We start from the raw sequence: 14,341 nt of genomic DNA, 5'->3' as shown, positions 1-14,341 counted from the left end.
TCCCTTTATCTTCCAGTCAAAAAGTAAAGTGACTTTTGATCAAATTTCCTCATTGAATCAAAATAGATTGACACTGCCAAAAAACCAGAAATTTGACTAGAGATAAACAGAAAGCTGTCCATCTGCATTTTGGGAATGGAAATTAATTGCTGTATATTGAAAAGATAACAATTAGGATTTTCTCCATTGCATTAACTTCCTATTTATTTGATTTGGCAAAAGTTAGAGAATTTCTGTTGGTCTTCATCCAATAAAAATGCAATACTAATAATCAATTTCAATATTCCGTTTATGAAAGAGGTCGCTTTAATGAACATTTTACACTAGAAAATCCAGATAAATGTTTAACCTGAATGGTTTGCTATCAGGGTCAGTGTCTTTGAACCCCATCTCCTCCAACTTGCATCGTCGATATAATTCATAGTGACGTGTGTGTGTTTGCTCTCTGAGGTCTTCCATATTAACACGGATCAGCATTTCTCGCAGCTTCACAAAGTCACAGTGATTTTCATTTTCAACTGTGAAACAAATATGTATGTATGTTTAAATTAAGCAATATTAAACTTTCAGTGGATAGAAAAATGTGCAATTTGTCCATTTGAACTTCATCCTTCATTAACAACCAATTTCTAAATAAGAAGAAAAAAAAATCAGTTTTTTGTTTTTATTTAATTTTCTTCAAACAGATTAAGCAGAAAAATTATCAGAAACCTTTCCTTCAAAAATTGATGATAAGGGTGCGTCACAGAAATGCAGAGGGAACTATCTCAAACAATAGTAACTACATCAGCATACTAGTCCCCTTACAAGTTTATTTATTGTCATGTGTTTTTTGTTACAAAATATAGTAAAAATTAAACAGTGTAGTTACACCATAATGTGGACATTTATCTTTATCACCCACACCTTATGAAAAGTGTCATTATTACAGTTTAACAAAACCTTCACCTACCCTGAACAATACCCCATGGATACTGTCGAGCTTTCACCAGTTTATTTCCCACCTTCACGTCTTCCATACTGCCAACAACTGCAAATGGAAGATGGGCCTGGGAGGAGTAAACACAGATCTATAGATAACAAAACCTGTATCTTCTTTGCTATTGTATCTCAACCGATCATAAATTCATTTTTAATAACTTCCAAAGAGCTAGGTGATGTGATTTAACTAAATTATAGCAGAACATGAAGGTGCAGTTCAGACATAATTGAGGTGACATGATGCTAATTATAATCTAAAACAGAAGTTATCTTACTGCATGTACATCATCACGCTAGTTAAGCAAACAGCTGCACAACAATATCTGCAGCTCTGGGTGTGGAAATGTCTCCTCTTGCTAGATTATCTCAGTTTTACAACTCCCATTTCCTTAAAACATCTATTTTACAGGAGTGACATTTCCATTTCAAAGAGCTGTCATTGTAGCACCTCTGAGTGGCACTGCAAAATAGCACTAAAAAATACCAAACTTTGTATTGCACCCATACAAAACTAGCCTAGTCTATACTAATTACCAATTACAGCAAATTAGAGAAAACAGATATGTGGCAACTTTTGATGTGTTACCTGGAGTAAATTCAGGTACTTACATTCATTGCTGAGTTGATCTCTGCCATTGCATCATCGTCTGTTGGAAACTGGTAGATCTGTACACCATTGCTGACCAATTCACTCATTATCTTTATCTTAAATTTGTGTAATTCACTTTTAGAAATTGTGTCAGCTTTGGCTACAATGGGAATTATATTTACCTAAAATTGCAAAAGGGAAGTCGATTGAAGCAGCATTGACAAACTTCATATAGAACGATACAACTGTAACTGAACAAACTTTAAGACTTGCACACTATTAAATTTTATTTCTCTTTTGCAATTATTGCTAGATTTGATATTAGAATCTTCACCAATCATTACTGTTCAACAGTTATGAAAGCTCACCTAAAAATAACTATCTGATAGTTTCAAATTTTTCAATGAATTTTAAATGCACAACATATTGCACCATGATTGCTCCTTGTTGAACAGATAGTAGCTTTGCGTTCCAAGCTCACAAGAGTTGGACTCTGATTTCACAGTGAGAAACAGTGACAGAGGTGTTAAGCAAAGGATTCTCGTCCACAGATACTATGATTAGCACACTGCCAAAGAGAGCTGGAACGTTCAAATAGTGAGAAATGGAAAGGTGTTGATGTCCAAAGGGACCTAGGTACCTAGCTCATAAGTAAAATGAAAGCTAGAAAACAGATAGAGCAAGCAATTAAGAAGGTAAATGGGATCTAACTGCAAGAGAATGAGAACACAGGAGCAAAGCAGTCTTGCTTCAATTGTATTGGGCACCTAAGAGACCATGGAGTATTGTGTGGAGTTTTGGTCCCCTTACCCAAGGAAGGATATATTTGTTACAGCCAAGGTTCACCACACTGATTCAGAGGATGGTGGAACTGTTCTAGGAGGAGAAATTGAGTGGGGTTGGGCTCATGTTCTCTTTGGTTTAGAAGACTGAAGGGATTGAAACAACAACATTCTTAATAGGGATAGTCTGAATAGATGCAGAAAGGAGGTTTCTCCTAATTGTTGGGTCTGCAATCGAGGGCACAATCTTAATAAAAACCAAGCCACTTAGGCCTGAAATGAGAAGGAAGTCTTCACTCAGAACATGTGTATCTTTGGAATTATCTACCCAGGGGATTGTGGAAGTTCAGTCATTAATTACAAGATAGAGATTGAGTGAATTCTTGTCACCAATGACATCAAGGGATATTGGGAATGCAGAATAATGGCACAGAGGTAGATAATGATCTAGAATTACACTTGAGGGCTTGGACTGGTTACTCCTGCCGTCCTATGTTCCAATGTTCCTATTCTGTGGTTCACATATGCTGACCTCCAACACAGTTCGGTTTGTAATTAAGCAAGATGTTTGTAAACTGCAACAACTGCTTTAATTAAAACAAGCAAATTTAATTGAAGAGCATTATGCAAAGCCAGTATAACTGTGTTTCACTTCTGGAAGGGCCAGTAGCTTTTTTTTCAGGTGGGAAACAATGAAAAAGAAACCATGAACATGCCAGGAGTTCAGTTTCAAGTGAAATAGGTCTTGGCGCTTTTTCGACTCAGGCATTAAGGCACCATCACATTGGACAACAATATTAAAGTTAACATTATAAATATAGGGGAAAACCCAGAAGATCAGGGTATTGATTGATAACTATTAAAATTCAGCTTTGAGGAGTTTGCCATAAACTTAACAACTGTCCTCCCTCCCATGCCAAGTTCAGATTTTATTTATTTCTTCAGATGGATTAAATTCTTAAAATTTTTGGATGAACAATAAATGAGGAATTTCAAAATGAACATCACACTGAGAATAATTTAAACAAAAAAAAATCAATACTGTACGAACACAAACTTTTTGCAGGAGAAACAATGTAAAAAGGTGGAAGTAGAAAGAAAAAGTATGGATCTTTTTCTCTCAAATGTACAGATTTTGAAATTATCTGCACCAAAACTGTCAGATGTCAGGAATATAAACTGCTTGGACATAGGAATTAATGCACAGGAGATAACAGGTTATTTTAATTAAATTTGATCGAGAAGTTGTGGGGAGAAATTCAAGCACAAATACAGTACTAGTCTGGTAGCAATCACCATAGTAGAAATAGAACATCACTGAATGGTATGGCAGAGGAGGAGACTTTTTGACCCATTGAGTCTGTGCCTTACTGTCTGCAAGTGGGTTTCTGGTAAGACTCGCCTCTTTGCTGTAATTCACTTTTATTTTTAAGATGTTGATCCGATTCGCCTTTTAAAGCTACAACGGAATCTACTTCCACTACACTCTCAGCAGTGCATTTGAAATCCTAACACTTCTTAAATTCAGCAACTATGGATTTTCTCATGTTTGACTCTTATAACAATCACAACTTTACGAACACTGGCTGCTGCAATGCCAATGATTTTAAGAGAGCAAGATATTATCAGACAGATTGTAAGGCCCCAAAGTGGCTAGAGAGAATACTGTATGGAGCAACATTTTCAATAAATTACACTATAACACAAGGCATTATACCCTTCTACGGCTTTTACATTCATCAGTTGGAGATAGAACCATGAAAAAGTTACTGTGCAAAACTAGGTCATTAAGTCCCTCACATATCTGCCAGGTGAATAAACCAGCCAAATATTCTAGTCCCAGTTCCAGCACTGGTCCACAGCTTTACAAGTTGCAGCACTTCCAACACAGACGGCTTCCCTTGGCTAGCTGAAAGAAGACAGAGAGTGGTGGTTTATGAGAAATGTTCATCTTGGAGTTCAGTGACTAGAGGTGTACCGCAAGGATCTGTTTTGGGGCCACTGCTGTTTGTCTTTTTTGTAAATGACCCAGATGAGGGCAGAGAAGGATGGGTTGGTAAATTTGCGGACGACACTTGGGTCAGTACAGTTATGGATGGTGCTGAAGGCTGTTGTAGGTTCAGAGGGACATAGTTAAGCTGCAGAGCTGGGCTGAGAGGTGGCAAATGGAGTTTAATGTGGAAAAGTATGAGATGATTCACTTTGGAAGGAGAAACAGGAATGCAGAGTACTGGGCAAATGGTAAGATTCTTGGTAGTGCAGATGAGCAGAGAGATCTCGATGTCTATGTACAGAGATCCCTCAAAAGTTGCCAGCAGGTTGATAGGGCTGTTGAGAAGGCATACGGTGTAGCTTTTATTAGTAGAGGGATAGAGCTTCGGAACCATGAGGTCATGCTGCAGCTGTACAAAACTCTGGTGCGGCCGCACTTGGAGTACTGTGTGCAGTTCTGGTCACCACATTATAGGAAGGATGTGGAAAATTTGGAAAGGGTTCAGAGGAGATTTACTAGAATGGTGCCTGGTATGGAGGGAAAGTCTTATGTGGAAAGTTTGAGGGATTTGAGGCTGTATTCATTAGACAGAAGGTGGTTGAGAGGTGACGTAACTGAGACATATAAGATAATCAGAGTGTTAGATGGGGGGTGGGGTGGGGGGACAGTGAGAGCCTTTTTCTTCAGATGGTGATGGTTAGCACAAGGGGGCATAACTTCAAATTGAGGTGAGATACATATAGAACAAATGTCAGAGGAAATTTCTTTACTCAAAGTGTAGTAGGGGCATGGAACACACTGCCTGCAACAGTTGTGGACTCGCCAACTTTATGGGCATTTAAATGGTCATTGGATAGGCATATGGATGATAATGGAACGGTGTAGGTTAGATGGGCGTTGAATTGGTTTCATAGGCAACATTGAGGGCCAAATGGCCTGTACTGTGCTATAATGTTCTATTTTCTATAAATGAGTTGAGAACTTTCACGTCAATCTCCAAACTGGGCAGCAATTGTCAGACACCCATTACCCTCTGGGTAAAAGCATTTTCTTTACGTGCCCTCCAAATCATCTATGATCACTTCTCAGTTACCTCTCTGCTAGAGGAAACAGGTCTTCTTTGTCAACTTTTTCAAGCCCTCATTATTTTGCATGCCTTGATTAAGTCACCCTTCAAACATCTCTGTTCTAAGGAGAACAACCTTAGTGTGTACAATCTTTCCTCCTCCAGGCAGTCTCCAGATTCTGTTTCTCAGTCTGTTTGCAAGTTGATTTGCACATAAAACACTGGATGATATAAAGCACCCACTTGTAATTACACAAAATGCTGTTATACTGAGTCTTTAAAATTATATCCCTGTATGCAATTGTGTTTGTAAGTACGAGCATTTATATGTTGGGCCTTTGTAAATCAGGGTCCTCCTGTACTAGCAATTGTCAAGCTATGACAACCTTCTTGTGAATCACCTCTGTATTCGCTCTATTATGTCCTTCCTGTAACGTGGTGACATTAGCTATACACAGAATTCCAGCTGTGGTCTGATCAGGGTCTTACATAGTTCTAATATTACATCCATGCTTTTGTATTTAAAATCTTGTCAAATGAAGGAAAGCACGCCATTTGCCTTCTTGTTCTGCCACCTTTAAAAGATCTGTGGATATGCACTCTAAAGGTCTCTCACTTCCTCGACCACTCTCAGTACCTTGTGGTTTATTTTTTGCTCCCACCCCAACAAATGTAAACCATGCACTTCTCCAGATTGAATTCCATTTGTCATTTTTTCAACCCTTCACTCAATCCACTGATATCTTTCTGTAGCCATCCTTCTCACTATTAACTGCCTCGCCAAGTATTGTCATCTGAAAATCTCCCAATCATACAATGCTGTAGAATACCCATACAACCAAGAAAAATTAAAATGTCGATTACAATAAATATTTTGCAATCCTCATTATTTATGAAGGAAAATCTCAGATTGCTGTGCATTGAAGATCATTGCACATGTTGCGAAGTGAAGAGAGAAAATCATGGCTTATTGATAATTGATTGTTGGTACCTTGCTGTCCAGCTTCTTCATAGTGACTAAATCCAATGATTTGAGACAATGACCAGTGGGAGCAATGAAATACAGGCAGACGTGAACTCTTGTGTCATGAAAATCATACAGTGAGCGCTTGATCTTCAGCTCCTCTTGAAGGTAATTCTCAAACTGTGCATCAATGTAGTCAACAATGGGTTTATAGCTGAAGAACAAAAATAGAATGAACTGATGGAAATGATGTTGCTCAAAAAGGTTAGTTGAGTTCCTCATGTGTTTACATTTTAAAATAATTATTTCCAGTCCATAATATTTGTGTTGCACTACCTTACCAAAGATAGTCAACAATGGATTGTCTAAAGATGAATATTGCATGGTTTATTGTTAACACTACAATAGAAGTAACTTTCAGATAACTATTCAGTTATATTAGCAATCAATATTCTAGTAAACTAATATTGGTTTTTGCTTAGTTCTAAATAATATGGTATTTCCTTAACCACAATAACCTATTTTATATGATCTTCTGATTTTACTGTATTTACTGTCACGTTCACTGTACCATATAAGTACATGGGTCAGTTATCTCAGCTGGCTGAATGGCTGGTTTGAGATGTACAATGATACCAAACGCATGGCTTCAAATCCCACACCAGCTGAGGTTACCATGCAGAAGGCTCCTTCTTAACCTCTCCCTGTTTTCGAAGATGGTGATCCTCAGGTTAAACCACCACCAGTCATCGCTCTCTCTCAAATGAGAGCGCAGACTCCTGGTCTGGTAGGACAGTGGGTTTAAAAAGAAAGTAAAGGATTTTCTGGTACACTACTTGTTCTTGGGTAAAGGATAAATCTTTTAGTTAGCAGATGAAATAAACAAGCAATCTGTTGAGTTTACCTCACTTCAAGAGTATTGGCTTCTGTCATCAAGCATGGGACACTAAAGAAAATGGTAAATGTAACACTGCAGATATTCAAAGAACATCTCAGATTGAGTAAACACTTTTCAAAGTATGCCAATGTCTTTTTTTCCCTCATCTTTACAAATTAATTTCTTGGACTATCCCAATGATCTCTATTTTATCCAGTGCACTAGAAAAGCAGGGTCGAGAGTGTGACACTGGAAAAACACAACAGGTCAGGCAGCATCCACAGAAAAGGAAAAAAGAAATGAAATTTTGGGCATCAGCCCTTCAATAGGAATGAGGCTTGTGGGCTGGGCTGGAGGGGGGAGGCAGCGCTGAGAGATAAGTGGGTGGTAGCTGTGAATGCAATAGGTAGATTAAGGTGGGGAAAAGGTAATAGGTCAGCGAGGAGGGTGGAGCGGATAGATGGGAAAGACGATGGACTGGTCAAGAGGGCATTGCCAAATTGGAGGCTTGGGACTGGGATAAGGTGGGGGGAGAGGAAATGAGGAAACTGGTGAAATCCATAATAATCCTGTGTGGTTGCAAGGTCCCAAGGCGGAAGATGAGATGTTCTTCCTCCAGGCATTGGGTGGTTAGGGTTTGGTGATGGAGGCAGCCCAGGACCTGCATGTCTTTGGTGGAGTGGGAGGGGGAGTTGAAAAGTTCAGCCACAGGGCGGTTGGGTTGTGTTGGTTGGTGTGGGTGTCCCAGAGATGTTCTGTAAAACGATCTGCAAGTTGGCCTTCTGCCTCCCCGACGTAGAGGAGACCACATCGGGTGTAACAGATATGGTAGATGACGTTGGAGGAGGTACAGGTAAATTTCTGACGGATGTGGAAGGATTCTCCAAGGCTGGAGATGAGGGGAGTAGTGTGGGCACTTACTGCGATGGCAGGGGAAGGTGCTGGGAGTGGAGTGAGGGCAGGTTGGGTGTGTGGATCTGACGAAGGAGTCGCGGACGGAATGGTCTCACTGGAATGCTATTAGGGGTGAGGAGGGTAATATATCCCTAGTGGTGGGGTCTGTTTGTCGATAGCGGGTGTGGCGGAGGATAATGCCATGTATGTGGAGGTTGGTGGGATGGAAGGTAAGGACTGGATAGGTTCTCCTGGGAGGGGTTAGGTTCAAGGGTGGAGGTGTGGGAAGTGGAGAAGATGCGCTGCAGGGCATCGTCGGCCAATTGGGAGGGGAAATTGCAGTCTTTGAAGGAGGAGGCCATCAGGGATGTTCTGTGGTGCAAGTGGTCATTCTGGGATCAGATGCAGCAGAGGTGGAAGTATTGGGAATAAGGGATAGCATTTTTGCAGGAGGCAGGGTGGGAGATGTAGACTAGGTAGCTATGGGAGTATGGGGTAGTAGTAGATGTCCATGGTTAGTCGTTTGCCAGAGATGGAGATGGAGAGGTGCAGGAAGGGGAGGGAGGTGTCAGAGGTGGTCCAGGTGAATTTGAGGTCAGGGTGAAAAGTGCTAGTGAAGTTGATAAACTGTTCAAACTCCTTGTGGGAGCACAAGTTAGTATTGATACAATTATCGATGTAGTGGACGAAAAGGTAGGGGATGGTGCCTATGTAGTGCAGAAGATAGACTGTTCCACATACCTGGCAAAGAGGCAGGCATAGCTGAGTCCCATATGGGTGTCCATGGCGACCCCCTTTGGTCTGGAGGAAGTGGGGGGGATTGGAAGGTGAAGTTAAGGGTGAAGATGAGGCCTTCGTCGTGGTGAATGGATGCTTACAGGGACTAGATGCCCACGGTGGAGATAAGGCATAGGGGGCCGGGGAAAAGAAAGTGTTGGAGGAGGTGGTGTCCCAAACGTAAGTAAAGAGTTCTTTTTTAAAAAAAGAGAGAGGTTTTGGGCATTACACCTTCATCAGGAATGGGACTTGTGGGCCGGGAGTTAAACAAAAGAAAATAAAAAAACGAAGTTTTGGGCATAAGAAAGAAAAGCCCCATGTTTGATTCTTATTCGGCACTGAGATAACTCCTCTCAAAGTGCTGTAATCAGAGGCTCTACAACTAACTTCATTGGCTTCATTGAGTTGGATTAAATTACAACAGGAGCAAGAGTGCTCCAAAATTGGAAATACTCAACATGTTGAAGAACTCCTACTGCCTTCACCTCAAAGAAGCAATTTTAGTGATTCTTGTGAATAAAATTAATGTGCAATCTGGAAAAAAAATCTCAGAATTGTTAGTGGAAATAAAAGCAGCCAATATGCTTGCTTCTGACTGCAATCTTTGCAAATGCTTGCTAGGGTTTATAAATGTGAAAATTAAATAGGAATAAAATCAGATTGAGCTGCAATGTATCCTGCAGTCAATTAGTTTGTTAACATATGCTGCTCGTGTGTGCATTGTTAGGGAGACGCTGGAAAGTTACTGGCAACAGGAAAAATATATTAGGCAATGGATACCTTTTGAGGAAGGAAAAATTAGAAAGGTTAAAAACCATGTTTCTTTGGAAAGGAGTGTGTGGGAGGATTTCTGCAAGCCATTTCAAGGAAATTGAACTCTTTTTGTGTTTTGTTGCTTTCATCAGCAATGGCTATTGACAATATCTATTTGGTTCAAAGCAAAGCTCCAAAGAACACTACCTTGGTACTTCATGCACAATATTACTGATTGCTTTATGTATAGTCAGTCTGTATTATGGACTCACTCGCAATTAGAACAATGTCCCCCTTAGACAGAAAGAAGTACAATGGAAGGACCGGTGGCAGATACTTCTCCAGGTTAGAGAGGGATGTGGTGGGATAGGGGGTTGTGAAAATAGGATGAAGGGAAGAAAAATCTACTTCCAATGTGGGAGTATCACTGACCAAAACCAAAGAGCAAGTTTTCTAGCCAATAACCTGCTCAGAAGATTCTGTGTAATGGTCTGGAAAGAGGATTCCATGAAAAAAAAGTGAGCTGCATGTTAATATATACAAGAATCTTAAAAATGAATAATTCCTATTTAGTTGTACACATACTCATTTCAAGAGCTTACCTTTCTTCTTTGTTCACTTGGTCACCAAATCCCACTGTATTAACAACAGTCAGTTTAAGATCTACGTTACTCTCCTTCAACATGTAACTTTGTGGCTTTAAACGAACACCTGGTTCATAATGTGTAGCCTCTTCACTTTCAAACATGGTGTTGAACAGCGTGTTCATTAATGTTGATTTACCAATACCAGTTTCTCCTAAGGAAGCAAAAGGAATCAGTTAAACCTTTGAAAATAATAATAAAGCAGCTACACTAACATAATGGTCATGGTACTGGGCTAATAAACGAGTTGTTTGGAATAATGATCTTGATACACAAATTCAAATCCCACCTCTGCCTCTGCAGAAATTTAAAAAACCCATTTAATTCACTCAGGTGCTTAGGAAATGTCCTTCTATAGCCTAGCTTGTAACTCCAGACCCACACCAACACACTGACTCTTAGTTCAATTGATCACTTTTACTTCATTGTCCATAAGGAAATTAATTTTGGATGCATTGTTCATTCCTTAAAAAGTACAAAAATGAATAATAGCGACTAAAAAAAATTACTCCATCGTAGAAATCCAAGTTTACTTAAAATATGTAATGAAAACTATTCCAATGTATTAATATCATCCATCAGTGGGTCCTTCACTGAATGCATGCATCCTTGTCCATATATCAAATTCCTGTTAAAACTTATAATGGGGAAGGACATGTTCAGGAACTGAATGTTTTTCATTCAAGGGATTGCATCCAAAAGTAATTTAAAAACAAAATTATGGAATGTGGATTTTGCTGGCTGGTCAGCATTTATTACTCATCCATAGATGCCCTTGAAGAGGAGGTAGTGAGCTGTTTTCTTGAACCATTGCAGTCCACCTTATATATCCGCTGCCCTTGTCCTTCGAGATGGAAGTGGTCATGGTGTTGAGACATGATTGCAACATCCAAGGAGCAGGAAAAAGCCCCTGATGAAAGGCTCCTGCCCGAAATGTTGATTTTCCTGCCGAGCTTTTCCAGCACCACTCTAATCGTGACTCTAATCTCCGGCACCTGCAGTACCCACTTCTGCCTATGGTGTTGAGACCAGTCTGATTTTCGTTGTTCTTAACACTACTTTCATCCAAATTTTGAGAACAGATTTTATCAAAATCAACCTGCTCACCAAACACCATTCAAAAACCTCTATGTCCTTAAACAGTCTACTTTCCCAAAACAGGACGAGGAAAGGTATAAAAGATGGAGCAAATTACTGCAGATACTGGAATCTGTACTGAAAACAAGAAATGCTGGATATCACTGCTGATCAGGCAGAGTCCATGGAGAGGAGAAAGTGAGGACTGCAGATGCTGGAGATCAGAGCTGAAAATGTGTTGCTGGAAAAGCGCATCAGGTCAGACAGCATCCAAGGAACAGGAGAATCGATGTTTCGGGCATAAGCTCTTCTTCAGGAATGAGGAAAGTGTGTCCAGCAGGAAGAAGGGCTTATGCCCGAAACATCGATTCTCCTGTTCCTTGGATGCTGTCTGACCTGTTGCGCTTTTCCAGCAACACATTTTCAGCAGAGTCCTTGGAGAGACAGCAAGCTAACATTGAGGCCCGATGTCTCTACGGAATGGACATGAAGTGTGGAGGGTGTAGCATTTATGTAATAGCGCTGGCAGAGAAAGGATTTGACAGTTCAGACTAAGTGATCTGAACGTGAGAATGGCAGAACAATGGTGTATCTAACTACCAGACTGGAAAGGACAGACAGTCAATCTGGAGTTTGGGGGTGGGGGGGGGGGGGGGGGGGGGGGGGGGGGTGGGGTGGGGTGGTAGAAAGAGAGAGAGAGGACATAGTGACAGAGATTGTAACAAGCAAAGCTTAAAGAAAAGGAAGGAACGGGTTCACAATTTGAAGGTGTTGAACTCAATAAAGCCCAGAAGGTTGTGAAGTGTATGACGGATGATAGACTTGACTAAAGCCATACAGAAAAGTATCATAATTGTTGGATTGATTGGAAAATACTTTACATTTTTTTTTAGAAGGTGTTATACTGGCCTAACAAGTCATTCAATTATACCAAACTGCTAAAAATGCTTAGAATAGGATAAAGGTTCAAATCTTTTTGCATGGCTCGATGGTGTGATGCAAGATGATCTGAGATGGGTTGGCCTGAGGGGAAATAAAATAAGATGGGGAAAGAGATGAAAAATAATAGACACAAGAATCATGTTTAATCACTCGGTCATGCAGCATACTGACATACCTACTCAGTGAACAACACAGGAGCACTTTGTTATTTGTAATTTATATCAGTTACTAGTGGAGCTTGACAGGACTAATTTTGGGCCTCTATTGACAGAGAACATTGATAAAGCAAATGTTTTCGATAAGAGGGAGGTGGTGGTGTAGTAATGCCATGGTACGTGTGATCCAGAACCGAGACAATGTTCTGGGGAGATGGATTCAAATTCATCATATAATGAAATGTTCATTCAATAAAAATCTGGAATAAAACACTTGCCCAATTGTGAATTCAGCCACTAAAAAAAATACTTGCTTCACTCATGTCCCTTAGGGGGCATGCTTACCTGAACGGATCTACATGGGACTCAAGACCCCAGCAATGTGATTGAGTCTCTGTGCAATTAGGGATGTACAATAAATGCTGGCCTAGGTAGCAATACTCACATTTCATAAATTAATGTAAAAATGGATAAAATTTATCAAATAGTGTGGTACTAAACTTGACCTTGGTCTTTAATTAGATTCTTAATCTCAGATGAAATAAAAGGTGGATACTTCAACATCAGAGTCTACCAGGGTGGGGGAAGGAATATGAACTATGGGTCTCTACAGGCAGACAATCATTACCTAGCAGCTATTGTTTGGCAATGCACATAAGGAGATAAAATTAGGTTGGTTGATAGTGACTAAAACACTTTGAAAGGCATTAGCTAGAATTTTAGAACACGTGAACTGAAATACCAAGACATCCATGAATCAACTATTTTTGGAAGGCAGGAAACCGAGAGAGAGCAACAGGCACAACCTTAAAAAAACACATGAAAAGTACAATTTCAATTTAAAGCTTCCTGATTTTTGAAAAATCTCAACAGGCATTTCATAATCCCCTTGGACCATATTCAATTACATTGGTGAAAACTAGAACAGTAAGTCAGATATTCAACACTAATTAAAACTAATGACACCCTCTGCAATTTAAATCTTTATGGATTACATAAAAGAGCTTGAGATTGTGTTGGAAAAGGACAGGAGGTCAGGCAGCTTCCAAGGGGCAGGAGAATCAACGCTTTAAGCAAAGCCCTTCATCAGGAATGAGGCTTGTGAGCCGAGGAGGTGGAGAGATAAATGGGAGCGGGGGGGGGGGGGGGGAAGGTAGCTAAGAGCCCAATAGGTAGACGGAGTTGGGGGTAATCGTGATAGGTCAGAGATGAGGGTGAAGTAGATACATGGGAAGGAAGATGGACAGGTAAGAAGGTCATGAGTTGCAAAGCTGGAACTGGGATAAGGTGGGGGGAGGGGAAGTGAGGAAACTGGTGAAATCCACTTTGATGCCATGGAGTTGGAGGGTCTGGAGGCAGAAGAGGTGGTGTTCCTCCTCCAGGCGTTGGGTGGTTAGGGAGTGGTGATGGAGGCGGCCCAGAGCCTGCATGTCCTTGGCGGAGTGGGAGGGGGAGTTGAAGTGTTTGACCATGGGGCAGTCTGGTTGGTTGGTAGCGCATGTCCCAGAGATGTTCTCTGAGGCACTGTCCAAGTAGGTATCCTGTCTCCCCAATGTACAGGAGACCGCATCGGGAGCAACAGATACAGTAAATGACATGTGTGGAAGTGCAGGTAAAACTCTGATGGATGTGGAAGGCTCCTTTGGGGCCTTGGACAGAGGTGGGGGCGGGTGGTGGTGGTGGAGGGGGAAGGTGTAGGTGCTGTTTTTACAATTTCTGCAATGTCAGGGCAAGGGAGGGTGGGTTGGTGGAGGGCATGGAGCTGGCAAAGAGCTGTCAAGCGTGATTTAGAAAGTAAAAAGATCAGGCCACAATCTGATTCAAATATACAGAGGCAAACTGAAGGA

General features: G+C 40.7%; 1 protein-coding gene across 1 annotated transcript in view; it reads right to left on the bottom strand.

The window, feature by feature from the left end:
- The window catches only part of LOC140491980 (septin-8-B-like), an 89,376-nt gene that overhangs the window by 16,246 nt on the left and 58,789 nt on the right, over nt 1–14,341 (bottom strand). Inside the window, exons 3-7 of the mRNA XM_072590542.1 lie at nt 10,279–10,474; nt 6,403–6,589; nt 1,591–1,752; nt 953–1,049; nt 350–518 (exon numbers count right to left, since the gene is read on the bottom strand). Coding sequence (XP_072446643.1) covers nt 350–518; nt 953–1,049; nt 1,591–1,752; nt 6,403–6,589; nt 10,279–10,474 — 811 coding nt within the window. The remainder of the gene's footprint in view (nt 1–349; nt 519–952; nt 1,050–1,590; nt 1,753–6,402; nt 6,590–10,278; nt 10,475–14,341) is intronic.

The sequence above is a fragment of the Chiloscyllium punctatum genome, chromosome 20 (genome assembly GCF_047496795.1).
Source record: "Chiloscyllium punctatum isolate Juve2018m chromosome 20, sChiPun1.3, whole genome shotgun sequence".
NCBI lineage: Eukaryota > Metazoa > Chordata > Chondrichthyes > Orectolobiformes > Hemiscylliidae > Chiloscyllium > Chiloscyllium punctatum.
This window is presented reverse-complemented; position numbering and strand designations above follow the sequence as displayed.